The sequence below is a fragment of the Dendrobates tinctorius genome, unplaced genomic scaffold (genome assembly GCF_039654945.1).
Source record: "Dendrobates tinctorius isolate UK_male_01 unplaced genomic scaffold, ASM3965494v1 ptg000038l, whole genome shotgun sequence".
Classification (NCBI taxonomy): domain Eukaryota; kingdom Metazoa; phylum Chordata; class Amphibia; order Anura; family Dendrobatidae; genus Dendrobates; species Dendrobates tinctorius.
In genome coordinates this window covers 4,613,781-4,632,533 of record NW_027361706.1, presented here as the reverse complement: position 1 = coordinate 4,632,533, position 18,753 = coordinate 4,613,781, and the positions used below count along the sequence as shown (strand labels likewise).

The window sequence follows — 18,753 nt, the reverse complement described above, 5'->3', positions numbered from 1 at the left end:
AGGGAAAACATGTGAGCCACATCCTAGAGGAGCATATGAGCTATGCCCCAGAGGAAAAACATGTGAGCCACAACCTATAGGAGCGTGTGAGCTATGCCCCAGAGGGAAAACATGTGAGCCACACCCTAGAGGAGCATATGATCTATTCCCCAGAGTGAAAACATGTGAGCCACATCCTAGAGGAGCATATGAGCTATGCCCCAGAGGGAAAACATGTGAGCCACAACCTATAGGAGCGTGTGAGCTATGCCCCAGAGGGAAAACATGTGAGCCACACCCTAGAGGAGCATATGATCTATTCCCCAGAGTGAAAACATGTGAGCCACATCCTAGAGGAGCATATGAGCTATGCCCCAAAGGGAAAACATGTGAGCCACACACTAGATGAGCATGTAAACTATGTCCCAGATGCAAAACATGAGCCTCGCCCTAGAGGACTATATGAGCTATGCCCCAGAGGGAAAACATGTGAGCCACACCCTAGAGGAGAATATGAGCTATGCCCCAGAGTGAAAACATGTGAGCCACATCCTAGAGGAGCATATGAGCTATGCCCCAAAGGGAAAACATGTGAGCCACATGCTAGATGAGCATGTAAGCTATGTCCCAGATGCAAAACATGAGCCACACCCTAGAGGACTATATGAGCTATGCCCCAGAGGGAAAACATGTGAGTCACACCCTAGAGGAGAATATGAGCTATGCCCCAGAGGTAAAACATGTGAGCCACGCCTTAGAGGAGCATATGAGCTATGCCCCAGAGGGAAAATATGAGCCACGCCCGACAGGAGCATATGAGCTATGCCCCAGAGGGAAAACGTGAGCGACGCCTTAGAGGAGCATATGAGCTATGCCCCAGAGAGAAAACATGTGAGCCACATGCTAGAGGAGGATGTGAGCTATGCCCCAGAGGGAAAACATGTGAGCCACATGCTAGAGGAGGATGTGAGCTATGCCCCAGAGGGAAAACATGTGAGCCATGCCCTAGAGGAGCATGTGAGCTATGCTCCAGATGGAAAACATGTGAGCCACACCCCAGAGGAGTATTTGAGCTATGCCCCAGAGGGAAAACGTGAGCCACGAGCTACAGGAGCATATGAGCTATGCCCCAGAGGGAAAACATGTGAGCCACACCCTAGAGAAGCATATGAGATATGCCCCAGAGGGAAAACATGTGAGCCACACGCTAAAGGAGGATGTGAGCTATGCCCCAGAGGGAAAACATGTGAGCCACGCCCTAGAGAAGCAAGTGAGCTAGGCTCCAAATGGAAAACATGTGAAACACACCCCAGAGGAGCATTTGACCTATGCCCCAGAGGGAAAACGTGAGCCACGCCCTAGAAGAGCATGTGAGCTAAATTGTATACTCAGATGAACAGCAGGAATAAAATAAGAGCAAATATTTTCCGTTTGTGACTTGGTAAGAGGTCCATTTTAAGTTGCCATCTCTCGTAAATATGATAGAATTTTTCTCCTATCGGTTCAGCACTTTCTCTGTCATTTTTCTCACACCTTTGCAGTACGTGTTTTACTCCTGCTCTTTTTTCTCCATTATAGACAATCATGATTGCCTCCTGCTCCAAAGACAATAAATCTTAAATATTACAAATTAGACAGACATTTGGTACAATTTCATAGCTGCTTTTGGCTTATGTCAGGTCCAGACCAGGTGTGTGATGTCCAGATGAAAGCCAAGAACTGTAAGTGCCGTGTACCAATTCGGAAAAAAAAAATATGAAGGAGACCGAGCAAATCAAAAATGACCAATGCCCACAGGATTTATGCACCCTTCTCTGTAGAACACACCCATGACCTTGGCATTAAAAGTTCTTCGCTTTGTTGCAAAAATGCAACTTTTGAAGCAAAAAAAACCCATACAGTATCTATTGTAGAGATTTGAAGATCAGCCGATAAGGTAATAATATAACGTAGATGACAATCAACTGGACTCCAGTATATGTGTGTGTGTAGGAGTCAGTGGGGGTCAACATACAGGATCGTCTAGACCATCGTTCTACTTGATTCCTGGCAGCCATCCTCCCTATATGATTCACACACAGTGTTTTCATACATTGCCAGCTATGAGTCACTGGTTAAATCCTGCAGGTGCTCTGGTAATTTATGAAAAAGGGCAGCCTATGTCTTTAAAATATTCGCATGCGCTCATTTAGCTGTAAACAGTCACATTCTTCCACCTCACTCCTCCTGGACGACCACGAATCACACTCCAAACAGACTCTTATGTGGAAGTTTTATCCACTATCACTCCTGCACACGAAATGGTCGATTTTGGAAATTGGGTCTCAGGTGGGACGTCCATGCAGAGCCATACTACAAAGCCATATGGCACCCCATTACAGTGCTAAACTCCTCCAGATTCAATGTTCTTTGCTTGCGGTTGACTGAAACAACCATTATACAGGAGACTGCAAAAGAGCTCCGCATAATGCGAAGCTATCATCTGAAAATTACCTTTTTATAAATCGGGTTTTTGTATGATTTGTATTTTATTTTTTTTAATTGGCTATGTTTTTTTGTATATTACAATTTTTATTACAGAAATAAACATTAGCGTTCTTGCAAATTGACACTGGTGGTTTTTTAGACTATAACTTCCTGTCCTTTCAAGAAGAGTTTTCAGCAGGCTCATTATCATCAGATGCAGGATTATAATGACAGGTAACACCTCTATAAACAGCTGATAATGATCCACCAATCACAATAGACGATGTCACAGCTTCCATTCTATTCAAAATTACCTCATTCATGCATCAATACAAAAGAAAGGGTTGTGATCCAACCAATGTGGCTAATGTACATGTGTTATTTCCTGAAACAGCAGGAAGTTAAAGTGTAAAAAAACCCCAGTGGCCAATGTGATAATTGCAAGATTTATATGTTGTTATTTTTAACTGAGATCAGCGTGAACAGGCGACAATTTAATAACTGGCAAAGCGAAAGCCCAAAGCTGGGGGCTGATGTTAATATTCTGTGACAAGGGATATTACCCCATAAAGTTCCTAAGATATTAATAACAGCTCACAACTGTTTACTTAGCCTTTCCTGGTGAATTTACGGGGGACCCCATAAAAAAATGACGTAGGGTCCCACTATAACTTCAAACCAGCAAAGGCTAAACAGACAGCTGTGATTGATATTAATAGCCTGGGAAGGGATCAGAGATATTCCCACCCCAGGCTACCAACATCAGCCGCCCCAGAAATGGCAGATCCATAAGATGAGCCAAATCTAGCGCTTAGCCTCACTCTTCCCACTTGCCCTGTTGCGGTGGCAAGTGGGGTTATCACCGGGTTGGGTTTGATGTGACCTTTGTATTGTCAGGTGACAACAAGCCCATGGGTTAGTAATGGAGAGGCGTCTATAAGGGGCCCCCGTTATTAACTCTATAGTATGTATTGAAATAAACACACAGCCAGAGTAAAGTCATTTATTTCAAATAATACAAAACACCCTTTTTTTACACATTTATTAAAAAATAATAAACAGTTATATAAAGCCATTTTCCACTGTAAAAAAAACCCAGAAAATGAAAAACAAAAATACTCACCTTACGCCTAATCCACCAATGCTCATGTCCCCTGTAAATAAATAAGAATAATAAACAACCATATCTCTCACTTGTCAGAAGTGCAGATAAGCCATACTGTCCTACACCGTAATCCATCTCTGTGATAGGTAGTCTACAACCTAGACAGTGGCCCAGGCTATAAACCAATGGAGAATTTGCTGCTGCGATCGCAGCTACAGTGACGAGCGGTGACGTCATAGCGGTCCGATGGACTGCGGTTGCCTCACCTGGCCACTCACAGTGAAGTGTGGAAACGCAGCTTCAATGACCGGCAGTGACCTCTATGATGTCACCACTCGTCACTGTAGCTGCGCTCGCAGCACCACATTCTCTCATGGTTTACAGCCTGGATGATTGCATCATGCCACCGTCTAGATTGTAAACTATATATCACAGAGATGGATTACGGCGTGGGACTGTATTGCTTATCTGCACTTTGGACAGGTGAGGGATATGGTTGTTTATTATTTTTGATTTTTTTTTTTACAGGGGACATGGGCATCAGTGGATTAGGCGTAAGGTGAGTATTTTTGTTTACTATTCTCTATTTTTTACTGGGGACAAGGGCTTTAATGGAATAGGCTTAAAGGGAGTATAACTGTGTTTTTTATTTTTTAATAAATGTGTAAAATAGGGTGTTTTCTATTATTTCAAATAAAGGACTTTATTCTGGCTGGGTCTTTTTTACTATACTGTATGACCATAGGGTTAGTAATGAGGGCATCTTATAGATGCCTCCCCATTACTCACCCCTGGGCATGATGTCACATGACAATGCAAAGGTGACATCAACCCCAACCCTGTCACCGCACTTACCACCACCACAGGGCAGGTGGTAAGAGCGAGGCTAAGTGCCAGATTTTTCTGGGTCGGCTGAAGGCTGATTTTGGTAGCCTGGGGGGGGCAATATATCTGAACCCTTCCCAGGCTATTAATATCAACCCACAGCTGTCTGTTTAGCCTTTGCTGGTTTGAATTTATAGGGGGACCCTACGTCATTTTTTTTTCTGGGGTCCCCCCGTAAATTCACCAGGAAAGGCTAAGGAAACAGCTGTGAGAACACCTGCAATGTAATATACATCTGTGTTCGGAACAAATTATTGCTGTGAGTTCTTTACAAAACTTCTCATCGCAAAGAATTGACTGCGCTTTAGACTGATGCAAACCTGGAAAATCAGTTGTGAGTAGTAACATCGTCAGTACAACCTAACATCACAGCCGCACCAAAGATAAGCATCTCCAGCCGTCACATTTCGGGTGAGGATTATTTGTTCACCAAATATAGCAGGGTAATTTTCAAGTTGATACTTTTGTACGGCCCCCGAATGATTGTATAAATATAAAAATGGCCCTTGGCAGAAAAAAAGGTTCCCCCACCCCTGCATTAGAGAAGCAGAACCATGTGAAAAGGAGGCTGGCTAATTGGCTCATTTCAATAGCTAAGAATGGTCTGACTTAGCAACTAAAATGAGCAGTGGAAATGGAAAAGGAATTAAACCATAAAGTTTATTGGAAAGTTACACAAATTTTCATTATGCATTGACTGCCACTGAACATTGGGCTAAAATTAGAGGAGTCCCAAAAAAAGTTTACCAGGACTAAAACATTGAACCCTAGGACCCCTGTGTCCAGTCATCGAAACTGCAAGCAGCTGCATCTGAGCCCCAATCAGGGGAATAGGATCTGAATAATAAAGGATGGGCCATTACTGGGAAATGGTTTGGGATGGGCCATATACATTTTTTTTATTCGCTTATACAAGTCCATTCATTTCTACAGCGCTTTACATTAAACATCAATTCCAGACGGCACTCAGTGCACGGGGCTCGGGTCTAGGGTTGGCACACCATTGCAAATGACATAAAAACACAGGCAGAATTTGAGGAGTCTTTGAAAAAAGGCTTGTGTTCAGGTGGAAACGCATATCACGTCTTTTGAAGAGCATGTAATAAATTCCACATGCAGTGCTTTACAGACATGATCATCATCACTGTCCCCATTGGGGCTCATATGCTAAATTCCCTATCACTAAGACTTCGGAGTGCGGGAGGAAACCGAAGAACCCAGAGGAAACTCAAGCAAACACGGGGAGAACAAACAAACTCCTTGTAGATGTTGTCCTAGGTGGGATTTGAACTTAGGACCCCAGTGCTGCAAGGCTGCAGTGCTAACCACTGAGCCACACAGTGCCCATAGTTATTCTAACATTTCTGCTCCATATACCGTATAGATATTAATATGATCCTGCCCTATTAATATACAGTTTGTGGCTATTTTCTATACTGTTGCACTGGTTCTTGTTACATTTCTATTTTAGGTCTCGACCCCCCATATCACTGACACTGCAGCCATAAGGTTGGAAAGAAGATAAAATGCGTCCAGCTTCCTCCCAGCTGACAGGATATATACCCCAGTTCAATAACTGGTCTAAAATAAACATTAAATCAATAAAGGAGAAGAAAAAAAGGAAAAGAATACAAGAACGGAAGCTCGGTCATAGTAAATCATGGACTGTGACAGTCATGACTCTTCCTGTACGGTGAAGCCTCCTGGGATTGCATTGTAGGGTGGGCAAAAGGAATAAAGTCACTAGCTATATATATATTTCTGAAAGAAGGGGCTATTCTAAAGAGATCACTAAATTTGAGTGTGGTGAGACCACGCGGGTGGCTGAGACTTCGCCAATGGCCAGAGGATTTTATTTCAGCCGCACTATGGCTCCGATTCATCAAAGCAATTTCGTCAGAATTCTGGGGCAAATTGCCTTGAAATGTGGCAAAGTTGTGCAAAAACTTTGTGACTTTCGATGTTTTCACGCCAGTTTCTCCCAGCTGCTCGAGTATAGGCAGAATTGAGTGGTGCTGGAGCATGATGGGGCGCAGCCGGAGTGCTCGCCTAATTCATACCAAGCTGTAGACTTCCTTATGCCAGAAATCTTACTCCAGTCAGAGACTGGTGTAAGATTTCTGGCGGGGCAGAATGAGGGTCATGCCGATCATCAGATGCTCCTGATTTATGAAGAGGGGTGCCCTTCTCCATAAACCAGGAGTGTCTGACTCCATCACACTGATCAATCAAGACCGGAGAAAAAAAACAAAATCGCCAGTCTTGATGAATTGGGGCTAATGTGTTCTCAGCAAAAGAGCAAAAAGGTTTACCCGTCCAGGCCTTCAGACAAATGCAGGATGCAGTGGAGCCATATAATTAAGATGGCAACACAGGTGCAAGAATACCAATGAAACAACCGCTCACAGCCTACCAATACATGGAGGGGGCGGTTGCCTGGTATGTTAATGCACAATAAGAAAACTTGTATGGCCAGCCTAGTAATGGGCCCATTTGGTCTTGTAAACTGCGGTGTCTGTTCACATGGCATGCATTTTGATAGTGCTGGGCAGCCCGCCTGAGCTAATAGAAGGGTGTCACTACTAGGCTGGCCTGGATGCTGTGCTGTGGAGGCGTTTAAGGACTGTAGGAATTCAGCCACAAAGTGGAAACTATGAAAGGTCACAGAACGGGGTCACCGAGTGCTGAAGATCAACGGGCAGAAAAGTCACCAACGGTTTGCTGACTACATAACTGCAGAGTCCATATCTCCTCTGATAGTAACATCAGCACAAACACTGCGCCCCGCCGAGAGATTCATGGCCGAGCAGCTGCATGCAGCTTTACATCACCAAGCACAATGCTGAGCGTCGGATGGAGTGGTGTAAAGCTGCCACCGCCGGACTCTGGAGGAGACGTGTCCTGTGCAGTGACGGATTACACTTCCCAGGAGTTGGACCCCTACTGATCATCTATTCTATTGCTACCGTTAGCTGTGATGATCAGGTGTCCATATACATTTGGCCATATAGTGCATACAGCGATTCAGCCTGGGGTAAAGACAAAACTTCCAGATGAACAGAATTTTCATGCAGTATATTGCAAATGAAAAGTCCTTAAATGTCATAGGAATCAGGTGAGTTTTTGGACTTTTTAATATATGAATGTCATTTCGGGGGAATGTATTAATTGCTATGACAACCTCTTCCTACAAGGACGTGGCGGATATTCGATAAAAGATGTTTCATCCGAGTAATTTTCTGGCAGCTGCACCGCGCTTAGATCATTTAGGTTGGACAATAAATGTCATTTGCTCCACAACAAAGCCGACCTGATTCCCTGCCATGTATAAATAAAAGTCCTGACGCTGGAGTGTCCTTCTTTCTCTCCGTCTCGCTGACCTATAGCGGTTCATTCTGGATGCGATGTAGCAAGACAAAAATGTCAAGTTTAGGGAACAAGATCGCGGTTCTGTAAAGAAAAATGATTGCTAAAAAAAAAAGAAGTTATTTTGTGACTACAAAAGTATCGAAAAACTTTGTCAGAATCTGTGTTGGTCACCTAGAAGGTCATGTACAGGGGATGCTGGTAACAAGTGTTACTGCCCAAAGTAACAGAAACTTTTCTGGTCTACATTTGGTCATCAAAGTCTCCATTCAATTCAGGGAGTAGTTATGGCGATTTTCCAAGCCTACATGCAGGCAGTACACCGAGGACATAGGCAAATTTAGACTAAATTGTAAAGATTCCAGTGAGCTGTCCAATTTTGGAAACCCCATATCTTACAACGGCAGTTTAATAAAATAGTACTTTACTCACCCTCCCCAGGTCCGACACTGAGTCTCCAAAGCTGCTCCCAGCACCTGGCTCTGCCTTAATTAATGGCATGAGCCTTTTAGCTCATTGATTGGCTGCAGTGCTGTCAGAGTGACGTCATTAACACCCAACAGGGGAGGAAACTTTTTTTTCTTGTTTTTTTTTTTTTTAAATAGACTGCCTGGTGACAGGAAATTTCTGAAATTGGAAAAATCCCTTTGAATATTAATACAAAAGTGAAATTTGGAAAATAACTTAATTGTATCTACAGTGGGTTATTTTACTCTGCCGATTTTGCAAGTTTCCCCACCTACAAAGAAAGAAGAGGTCTGTAATTATTATCGTAGATACACTTCACCTGTGAGACAGAATCTTAAAAATAAAATCCAGAAGGTCACATTGGATGATTTTTACAAAATTAATTTGCATTTTATTGCATGAAAAAAGTATTTGATACAATAAAAAAAAAACTTAATATTTGGTGCAGAAACCTTTGCTTGCAATCACAGAAGTCAGACGTTTCCTGAAGTTCTTGACCAGGTTTGCACACACTGCAGCAGGGATTTTGGCCCACTCCTCCATACAGATCTTCTCCAGATCTTTCAGGTTTCGGGGCTGTCGCTGGGAAACATCGAGTTTCATCTCCCGCCAAAGATTTTCTATTGGGTTCAGGTCTGGAGACTGGCTAGGCCACTCCAAGACCTTGAAATGCTTCTTACAGAGCCACTCCTTAGTTGCCCTGGCTGTGTGTGTTTTGGGTCATTGTCATGCTGGAAGACCCAGTCACGACCCATCTTCAATGCTCTTACTGAGGAAAGGAGGTAGTTGGCTAAGATCTCGCGATACATGACCCCATCCATCCTCCCTTCAATATAGTGCAGTCATCCTGTCCCTTTTGCAGAAAAGCACCCCCAAAGTATGTTTCCCCCACCATGCTTCACGGATGGGACAATGTTTTTGACATTGTACTCATCCTTCTTCCTCCAAATACTGCGAGTGGAGTTGATACCAAAAAGGTCTATTTTTGTCTCATCTGACCACATGACCTTCTCTTATGCCTCCTCTGGATCATCCAGATGGTCACTGGTGAACTTCAAATGAGCCTGGACATGTGTTGGCATGAGCAGGGGGACCTTGTGTGCCCTGCGGGATTTTAATCCATGACAGCATAGTGTGTTACTAGTGGTAATGTTTGAGACTGTGATCACAGCTCTCTTCAGGTCATTGACCAGGTCCTCCACTGTAGTTCTGGGCTGATTCCTGACCTTTCTCAGAATCATCCTTACCCCATGAGATCTTGCATGAAGCCCCAGACCGAGGAAGATTAACACTCATCTTGTGTTTCTTCCATTTTCTAATAATTGTGCCAACAGTTGTTGCCTTCCCACCTTGCTGCTTGTCTATGGTCCTGTAGCCCATCCCAGCCTTGTGCAGATCTACAATTTTGTCCTTGGTGTTCTTAGACAGCTCTTTGGTCTTGGCCATGGTGGAGAGGTTGGAGCGTGACTGATTGAGTGTGTGGACAGGTGTTTTTTACACAGGTAACAAGTTTAAATTGGTGCAATTAATACAGGTAATAAGTGCAGAGTATGAGGGCTTCTTAAAGAAAAACTATCAGGCCTGTGAGAGCAGAATTCTTGCTGGTTGGTAGGTGATAAAATAAAAATATTACATGAAATAATTATTTTAAGATTCTGTCTGTCACAGTTGAAGTGAACCTACGATAAAAATTACAGAGCTCTCCAATCGTTATAGGTGGGAAAAAATGTAAAATCATCAGTGTATCCCCACTGTATATGTGGAGGCCCAAAGCAATAACAAAAATGTACTCCTGCCCTGGTCCATGTTCTAACCATCATGCTCTTACAAGAAGAGCAGCGTGACCCCTGGCGCTGGGTAGGCTTAAACTGCTCATAGTCAGGGTCCTGATTTCAGTGACTGCATAGAAGGTGTCTTGGCTGCCTACAGAGTACGTACATAGCCTTGCAGTGCTGGGGTCCTGGGTTCAAATCCAACCAAGGACAACATCTGCAAGGAGTTTGTATGTTCTCCCCGTGTTTGCGTGGGTTTCCTCCCACATTCCAAAGACATACAGATAGAGAATTTAGATTGTGAGCCCCATTGGGGACAGTACTGATAGTGTTTGTAAAGCGCTGTGGAATTAATAGCGGTATATAAATGGGTAAAATATATAAATTCACTTTTACTGCCGTTCAGCGCCGCCATCTAATGTATCTCTGGTATACCATGTTGTCACATTTGCATTGAGTTGCATAAGCACAGAAGTCACCGGAGGCTTAGTTGCGCACATGGAGAAGCCTTTTACATGCTATGCTTTGCATGTTTCCACTTTGCAGCTACAATTGGATTATGTTACGATGCAAATTATAATGTGGCTTTTAGTTGTTTTCATCCTCGGACACGTTCATCTGTCCGACTTCCCTGCAGCATCTGAAAATATTATGTTGGCCATATTATGACCATATGGCGAGCAAATGCCGCAAGGAGATGTAATCTGCTAAAAGCAATAAAGACTTCATATCATCTCCATATGTATCAGACACCTTTCAATTAGTGATGAGAGCGTGCCGGGATAAGATGTTATCTGAGCATGCTCCGCTGCTAACCGAGTGATGTAAGAGTATTATGGTCTCTGAAAACTGAACATATTACTGAGAGATATTGCTCTATTGATAATATTTTATATATTTTTTTCAGCTACAAATAAGATGTTTATATTCGGTACACAGGGGTTTATGGACACAATGACAGCTGTATTACTCATCTGGAAATTAAAGTGGGCCTGTCACCACTTCTGAGCTGTTGGTTTCTGTATTCGCCATATCGAAACAACTCTGCATCATCTTTCTTAAAATACTGTACTGTCCCGTTCCTCTGCTATTCCTACGAGAAATTTCGGAATTGACAGCTGGGGATTATCAGTTTGGGAAGGAGGCGTGTCCCTGAACACTCTGACGCTGTCCAATCAGTTTCCCCAGTTTCAGATTCTACAGGGACACGCCCCTCAGACTACGTCGACGAGTTGCTCATGCGTTTCCAGGAGGAATAACAGAGGAACGGCACAATGCGGAGTTATTTTAGGCAGAATTTAAAGTATTTATTAAAACATATATGTGGCAGATCCCTTTCAATTTTAAATTCATACATATAAAACAAAAAAAAAGTCTTACCCCTTTAAAGTTCCAGCCTTTAGGAGAAGAAAACAAGGAGAAAGAATTTGTCTGCTGCCCCCATGTTGTTCTGCAAAGGGAGAAATGAGATTAAAAAAAGTATTTTTTTTTTAGTATGTACCTACCAGGAATAACTCACAATCACTCACTTGGCACAATCCTAAGACGCAACTATTTCCTGACACTTTATATTTTTGTCTTATTTTCTCCTTGTTTTGTAAACATGTGCAGAAACCAAGCCCCCGATAATGACGGTTTACTGACACCCAATACCCGGGCAGCGCTGGCTCCCATAGACTGTGATGGCAGCTGAGGAGCTGAATGACTCCAGGAGAAGAGGACACTTCACGTGAGAAGATAAACAGGCGCCTGTCAACAGCTCAAGGCTCATTTGCGAGTTACTCTGAGCATCACAGGAGCCTTTATCCCAAGTCAGCCATTAAAGAAAACACCATGGGCCTATATCGGCATTTTCAGAATTTTTTTAAGTCACTTTTTTTTTTTTTGTCTCGTGCTATTAGTTCACATTTTTTTGCATAAAACACTTAAAAAGAAATAAAACTAAATCAAAAAGATTCTTGATTTTTGCCTTTGACCCGCTTTGTGACTTTTTAGTGCCTATTTCGTTAAACAGCGCATAATTATTGACAAAATATCTGGCGCACATAAAATTATTCGGGGGAAGGACTGGAGTACATTCATGCCAAATTTTGTCTTTTTTTTTTTTTTTTTTAAAGTCGTATTTGATAAATCAACTGAACAAATCTGGAAATTCCAAAACAATAAAACATAAAAAAAAAAAAAGAGGTGATCACATATAAAGTAGATATTAAAAAAGGCACAAATTAAAAGAATAAATCACAATTGAAAAACAGGTTAATAAAAAAATAAACAAAAAGAGGGCACAAATACAGAACTGAATTCAGCCCCAAGACATTTTTCGACTTTACAAACTTTTTGGAGTAAATATTTTTTTATGAAATATAACAAAAAATACATAAAAAAAACTAAAATGAAGCCACAAAAAAGAAAGAAGTGGAAAAACACACATATACAAATAATAAAAAAACAGAGGCAAAAAAATCACTCTCCTTTTTTCTGGGAGCTTTTCTTTTGGGTATCCTCACACTGTCGTATATTCTTTCATCCAAGAGAATCAGGCCGATTATGTTAATGAATTTCGGCTCAAACTCTGTCAGAGTTTAATCCGAGCGTCACCTTAGTGTGATCCGATTTTCGAGCATGAAAGTGTCGCAGCACAAGTGCAAAGATGGAGACTTAAGGCCTCAGTCTTCTCCATTGTCTCTGTGCGTGTACATCAGACTGCACTCGGATGAAATCAGAGTGCAGTCCGATGTTTCACATGCATCCATGGTCTTGTATCGGTGCGTGTGATCTGAGCATTAGATGCACTCACAGCATGCTGCGATTGTTTTCCCATGCTTTCTTTTTTTCGAGTTCATTTGCTTCAAAGAAGTCACATGTGCTTTATGTTTAACAAAACTGTGAACAGCAAAGAGGTTTAACATTAAAGTGAACAGGACGAGTTTTCTATTTTTTTTTTTAGAAATTTTTTAATTTTTTTTAGAATTTTTTTTATTTAATTTTTTTTGGAATGCATCTGCTCCAAAATAAAATTCTTAAAGCACCACTCCAGCATTTTTTTTAATTGCACTGTTATAGTGGTGCTTTAAACGTAATTTCCATGCTCCCTGTCTCATACTCACCTGCTGCCGCCTTTTTCCTTTTCTAGCGTCGATCCTATCGGTCTCCGGCGAAAAGTAATCTGCCGGTATCTCCGATGTTTTATGGAGCGCGTCGGAGGTCAATTTTCAATACAAGTCTACAAGAGGCCGTTCTGGCCTCTTTCTGGCTCTCATAGACTTGCATTGAGCTCTTGTGACGCAACTTATGACTTCCGAGCAGTCAGAAATGACGGGCACAAGATGGTGCTGCGGGACTGGAGCGGCGTCGGTAAAAGGTGAAGCCGCCGGAAGGTGAATACAAGAATGCGCGAAGAGGGCTTACATTTAAAGCGCCACTCCAGCACTCTGAAAAAATGATGGAGTGGTGCTTTAAAAAGCTCATTCTGCGCGCAGCCTTAAATAGAGGAAATAAGCGAAAGAATAAAAGTATATGGCCACAGAGAGTTCATCCTCACTTCTCAATAAACTTTGTAAACTTGCTGAGACTGAAACTATTGGGACTTCCATATGAAGATATATGGAAGGATCTCCAGGTCCTGGTTCTCAATCCGCTGGAAAAAAAATATATAAAACCATCATCACGGCTACATAGGTAAGGAAGCTGCTGAAGTGATTGATGCTGCCTGACCCTGGTCAGTGACATAGAGAAGAATCCAGCTCTCGGTGAGTGAGAATATGATGTCAGCGACGCGCTGCGGTGATATAAGACACTTTGCAGAGAATGAGCCTCCACCATCAGATCAGGCAGTTGGCTCTGAGATTAATGAGACCACCTGGATAGTCACTGACCGAATCCAGATGTTTATATCTTGGACTATATCCTGCCGTCTGTGTGTGTTTATTCTTTTATTTCATATTCATGAAACCTTTCTGAGGCTCCAAAAAAATAAGACTGAACTTGTAAAAACCAGTTTATGTGGTTTTCAGCTGGATATAAAAAAAAAAAAAAAAAAAAAGGGGGATGACACGTGAAGACCTCCTGCCATCTGTGACCATACGGCCTAATGAAAGGGCACGGACCTATCTATGGTCATTAATAAGGCTGGGCTGTTTTATAGTGAGTTTGCTGACAAAAACAGCATTAAAAGATGGAGAAAAAAACACATTACTTTATTGAAACAATGAAGTTTTCCATAAAAGAAATAATAGAAAAACAACCAGCATAAGGGCACGCTCACACTGGCGTATAATACGGAGGAGTGCAATGCGAGACAACAGCACATTGCGCTCTGATTAGTTCTCATCTGTGAGTTTTTTCTCAGCTCGGATTGGATTGAGAAAAAAAATGACAGCATGCTGCAATTGTGAGAATCGGATCGCAATTGCCAATGCAAGTCAATGAGTGCAAGAAAAAAAATCACACGGCACATGGACCACGCATGTGTCGTCCAATTTTTATGCACACATCTCAAAAGGAAACCCGACATTTCATCAGACAAGTACAGTAAATTCAAAGCCAGAACTGTCAGAATAGACTGAATAGAAATATGTCAGTTACATACCGTATATAATCAGTGCTTTGCGTGTGTAGTTTTCTGTACTTGTATTTAGCTAGTAAATAAATAAATGAAAAATAATGACAGACAGCTGTGAGCTGGTCTTATTAGTCTGGGAAGGGGCCAATAAAGATGGAGCTTGCTAGCCTATTAATAACTGCCCCGGCTGTCTGCTTAGCCCTTACTGGTTAAAAAGGGGGGGATTATGATGTGATGTGGGGCATTCCCTATTTTTAATAACCAGCAAAGGTTAAGAAGACAGCTGATATTAATAGGCTGGGAAGGTCCATGGATTTTGGTCCCTTCCCAGGCTAATAAGAGCAGCTGTGAGCTGGTTTTATAAATCAAAAGACTAGTGCATGCAGCAATTTTTTTTATATGGACACACGGTCTGCGTGAAAAAAATGCTCATCTGAAGATGTCTTCCTTCTAACTTGCAGTCTACTGCCTGTTGTAAAGTGTCATCCGTCTCTAACAGCAGAGACCCCAAGACGGATTACAGGAAATGTGGCTCAGAATTTTTCACTCCATCCAGGGGTGGAACAATGGACGCAACAGCCATAGCAGCTGAATCGGCTAAAGATCGGGCCAGCAGAGCACTGTGCCGCTACTAAGGAGATGGTGATATGCTGACTGCCATACAAGCAAGAAAAAAACAATAACCTGTTGTGTGACAGTAAGTGTCCTAGGCCTCACCATCTCCTGAGTCTAGTAGAAGATAATCATGCTGGCCGCTATTGTGACAGGCCATTTGGGAGGCCTTATTCCAAACTTTATTTTGGGGCCCCGTCTCTTCTAGTTACACCCCCATCGCTACTTAACTGTCTGTCAAACAGTATGTAGGCATAACATGAAGACACGCTTTTGGTTTAGGGAAGGCAAAGCATTAGACAGTGTTGGAAAGTGAGCAAAAGAAAGTTCCAGCACATATAGTGCTGACAGAATGCTAATGAAGAGAACTACCCACTCACAAGGAGTGAATGTCAATTTACAGAGCATGACAATCTACATAACATTAATGCTTTAAAACTAAGCATCATATACAGCAATCCAACAATATAAGATACAGATTAACACAAATCTCTAAATGCTGCCATATGTGGTCAGTAGCGCCCCCTACTGTCTGATTTGTCCATTCTAAATAACATTTCTTCTTCAGTCCATCAGTAAAACAGCATGAATCATACCTCAGCTGCAGCCATCACCATATGTCTGGTACAAAGCCCAGCTGACAGGCATGTCCTCAGTTTTCAAAGAAGAAGAAAAAAACTTTTGAAGTTCAAAGTCGCGTTCATCTGGTCGCTGCCGAACTGGTGGGGTCTCTAATTACGTAACACGTAAATTGCGCTCAGGGAAATCTGATCAGGGTTTTCCCACATTAATTGCACCTTCTCCTTCTTCTTTCATCAGCATTGTGGCTCACAGAATATTTTGCCAGTGTCTCATTTGTCCTGAAGACAATAAAACTTATTGACGTGTCCTGTAAAAAAAGTGTTCTCGGCAGTAAACATCTGAAGAGTAAGTGGCTACAGTTCTGTCATTGGCAAGAAAATGAGCGTTTTCTATACTTCAGCAGAAAAGAGGAATATAATTCTGTGTGGTCCTGCTGCTTTGGGTTTCGTTTGGAAAACTACCATCAAATTTGAGAATTTCGGCAACATCCTTTGAAAAAGAGCAGTAATAATAAAAAAAAAATAATTTTGTAAAAAGTAAAGGGATTGGACGGCAGAGGACGGGGTAAAAGATTTTTCATTGATGAAGCTCCTTCAGACTTTTTGGGTTATCTAAAAGAATGATTGTGCAGAGAAGATAAGGTGAGTCCTGTGCTATACCAACAGTAAAGCATGTCGGGAACAGTCATGTGTGTTGGCTTCTAATCCATGGAGGGGGCTACTCACAATTTTAACTAAGAACACTGCCACGAATAAAGAATGGGATCTAACAACCCTTCAAGAGCAACTTCTCCCAACGATCCAGGAGCAGTTTGGAGTTGACCAATGCTTTTTTTCAGCATGGTGGAGACCATGTCACAAAGCAAAAGTGATAACCAAATGACTAGATGAACAAAACATTGACATTTTGGGCTCATGAACAGGAAACTTCCCAGATCTCAATCCCACTGATAAACTGAGATCAATCTTCAAAATGTGGGGGGACAAAAAACACAGAAATTGTGTTACACTCCAAGCACTGATTAGACAAGGATAGGTTCTCATCAGCCAAGATTTTGGCCCAGAAGATGATGTCTAACTGCCAGGGCTAAGGGCAGAAGTCTTGAAAAATAAGTAAGTATTTAGTCTTTGCACAAACTTGAAGTAATCGTGAATAAAAGTTTAAAAATGTCTGAAATCTTATAATTATACCCACAGAAACATCTGACTTAAAGATTGAAAAATACTGAATTAGCAAACTGTGTGAAAATCAAAATTTTTGTCAATTGGTCGATATGTAAAAAATGTTGTAAGGACAAGTTCCAGAGCTATGTAAAGTATGCCATTCGCCGGGTGATAAATGTCGTAATTGTGACACACTATTATAAGAAAGGTCTCGCCTGTCCTTCATGTACTTATCCCTTGTAAGACATTCTGTACACCATTCTACGTCAGTTCTTCTAGAGGAGAAGTCGTATATGGGGGAATCAGGAGAGATGGGCATCCGGCCAACAGTTATTTGAGGTGTACGGGAATCCTTCTCCTCAGTACTGGATTTACACCTCTGGCGCCTGAAGGCAAAGATCATCTGACATCTTAGAGTCCATTCATTAAGTAGGTCACACCTGCTAGATTTACTTTCATCTTAAAAAGTGATTGCTAGGGTATGCCATCACTTTATGATCCTACAAAAATAAGAGGACATTGGAAATAGATGAGGCTGTCTGGAGATCTCTGCTCTGCCACTGCTGAGCATGGAAAACCTAAACGGCATGCAGATGTACTAGTGACAGATCCCCTTATTCTCAGGATAAGTGACGATCCCAGAGGTCAGACTTCCACCAATTATGAAGTGTCCTACTGAATGGCCATCACTTTATGACCATATAAAAATAAGAGGACATTTCAAGTGGATGAGGCTGTCTGCAGATCTCTGCCACTGCTGAGCATGGAAAACCTAAACGGCATGCAGATCTACCAGTGACAGATCCCCTTATTCTCAGGATAAGTGATGATCCCAGAGGTCAGACTTCACCAATTATAAAGTGTCCTACTGAATGGCCATCACTTTAAAGGGGTTGCCCCAACTTTTGAAATGGGCAAAATTGGAAAATTCTGGTAAAGAGAAGGAAATTTTCTCTGCTCTCAAGGATAGAAGGATTTTTGGTTCTATAGTTTGCAGCTTTTTGCCTAGTTTCTGGCCACTTCCGTGGTCCATCAGTGGTAGTTGGTCTTCTATGCTAAGAGCATGCGCTTGCAAGCTGTATGCTATAGTTTGCACGTGCTGCTCTGAAGCTAACCGGATCTCTGGATCCAGACATCTTCAGTGCCCCTGTGCTCCACTGATGCCAAAGAGGTAAAGCTGCATCTGAACTGTCAATTGTGAGGAAGCACCGCCCCGGAAAAGCAGAAAGCCAGGTGGCTGGGGAACAGTGCAGAGAATAACCTTTATGGCTCTTCTAAAATAAAGTAGAACATTATAGTGCGCTCCACAGTCCACAAAGCATCTAACCCTGCTGTCACCCCTCACCTAACTAAAATATTTAACCTCTCTCTCTCTTCTGGTTTCTTTCCTTCCTCATTTAAGCATGCCATCATACATCTACTACTTAAAAAAACATCCCTCGACCAAAACGTTGCCGCTAACTATAGACCTGTCTCTAATCTTCCCTTCATCTCTAAACTCCTGGTCCACTCCCGTCTGATCCGCTATCTCTTTGATAACTCTCTTCTCGACCCTCTCCAATCCGGTTTCCGCTCTTTACACTCTACTGAAACTGCCCTTACTAAAGTCTCTAATGATCTACTAACAGCTAAATCAAATGGTCATTACTCCATGCTAATTCTCTTGGATCTCTCTGCAGCAATCGACACTGTGGATCATCAGCTCCTCCTCACTATGCTCCGCTCCATTGGCCTCAAGGACACCATTCTCTCCTGGTTCTCCTCCTATCTCTCTGACCGCTCCTTTACTGTATC

At 42.2% G+C, this 18,753-nt stretch overlaps 1 protein-coding gene across 1 annotated transcript in view; it reads right to left on the bottom strand.

The window, feature by feature from the left end:
* Positions 1-18,753, bottom strand: part of ARHGEF3 (Rho guanine nucleotide exchange factor 3) — a 308,141-nt gene that overhangs the window by 211,440 nt on the left and 77,948 nt on the right. The window contains exon 2 of the mRNA XM_073574132.1: positions 11,422-11,491. Coding sequence (XP_073430233.1) covers positions 11,422-11,491 — 70 coding nt within the window. The remainder of the gene's footprint in view (positions 1-11,421; positions 11,492-18,753) is intronic.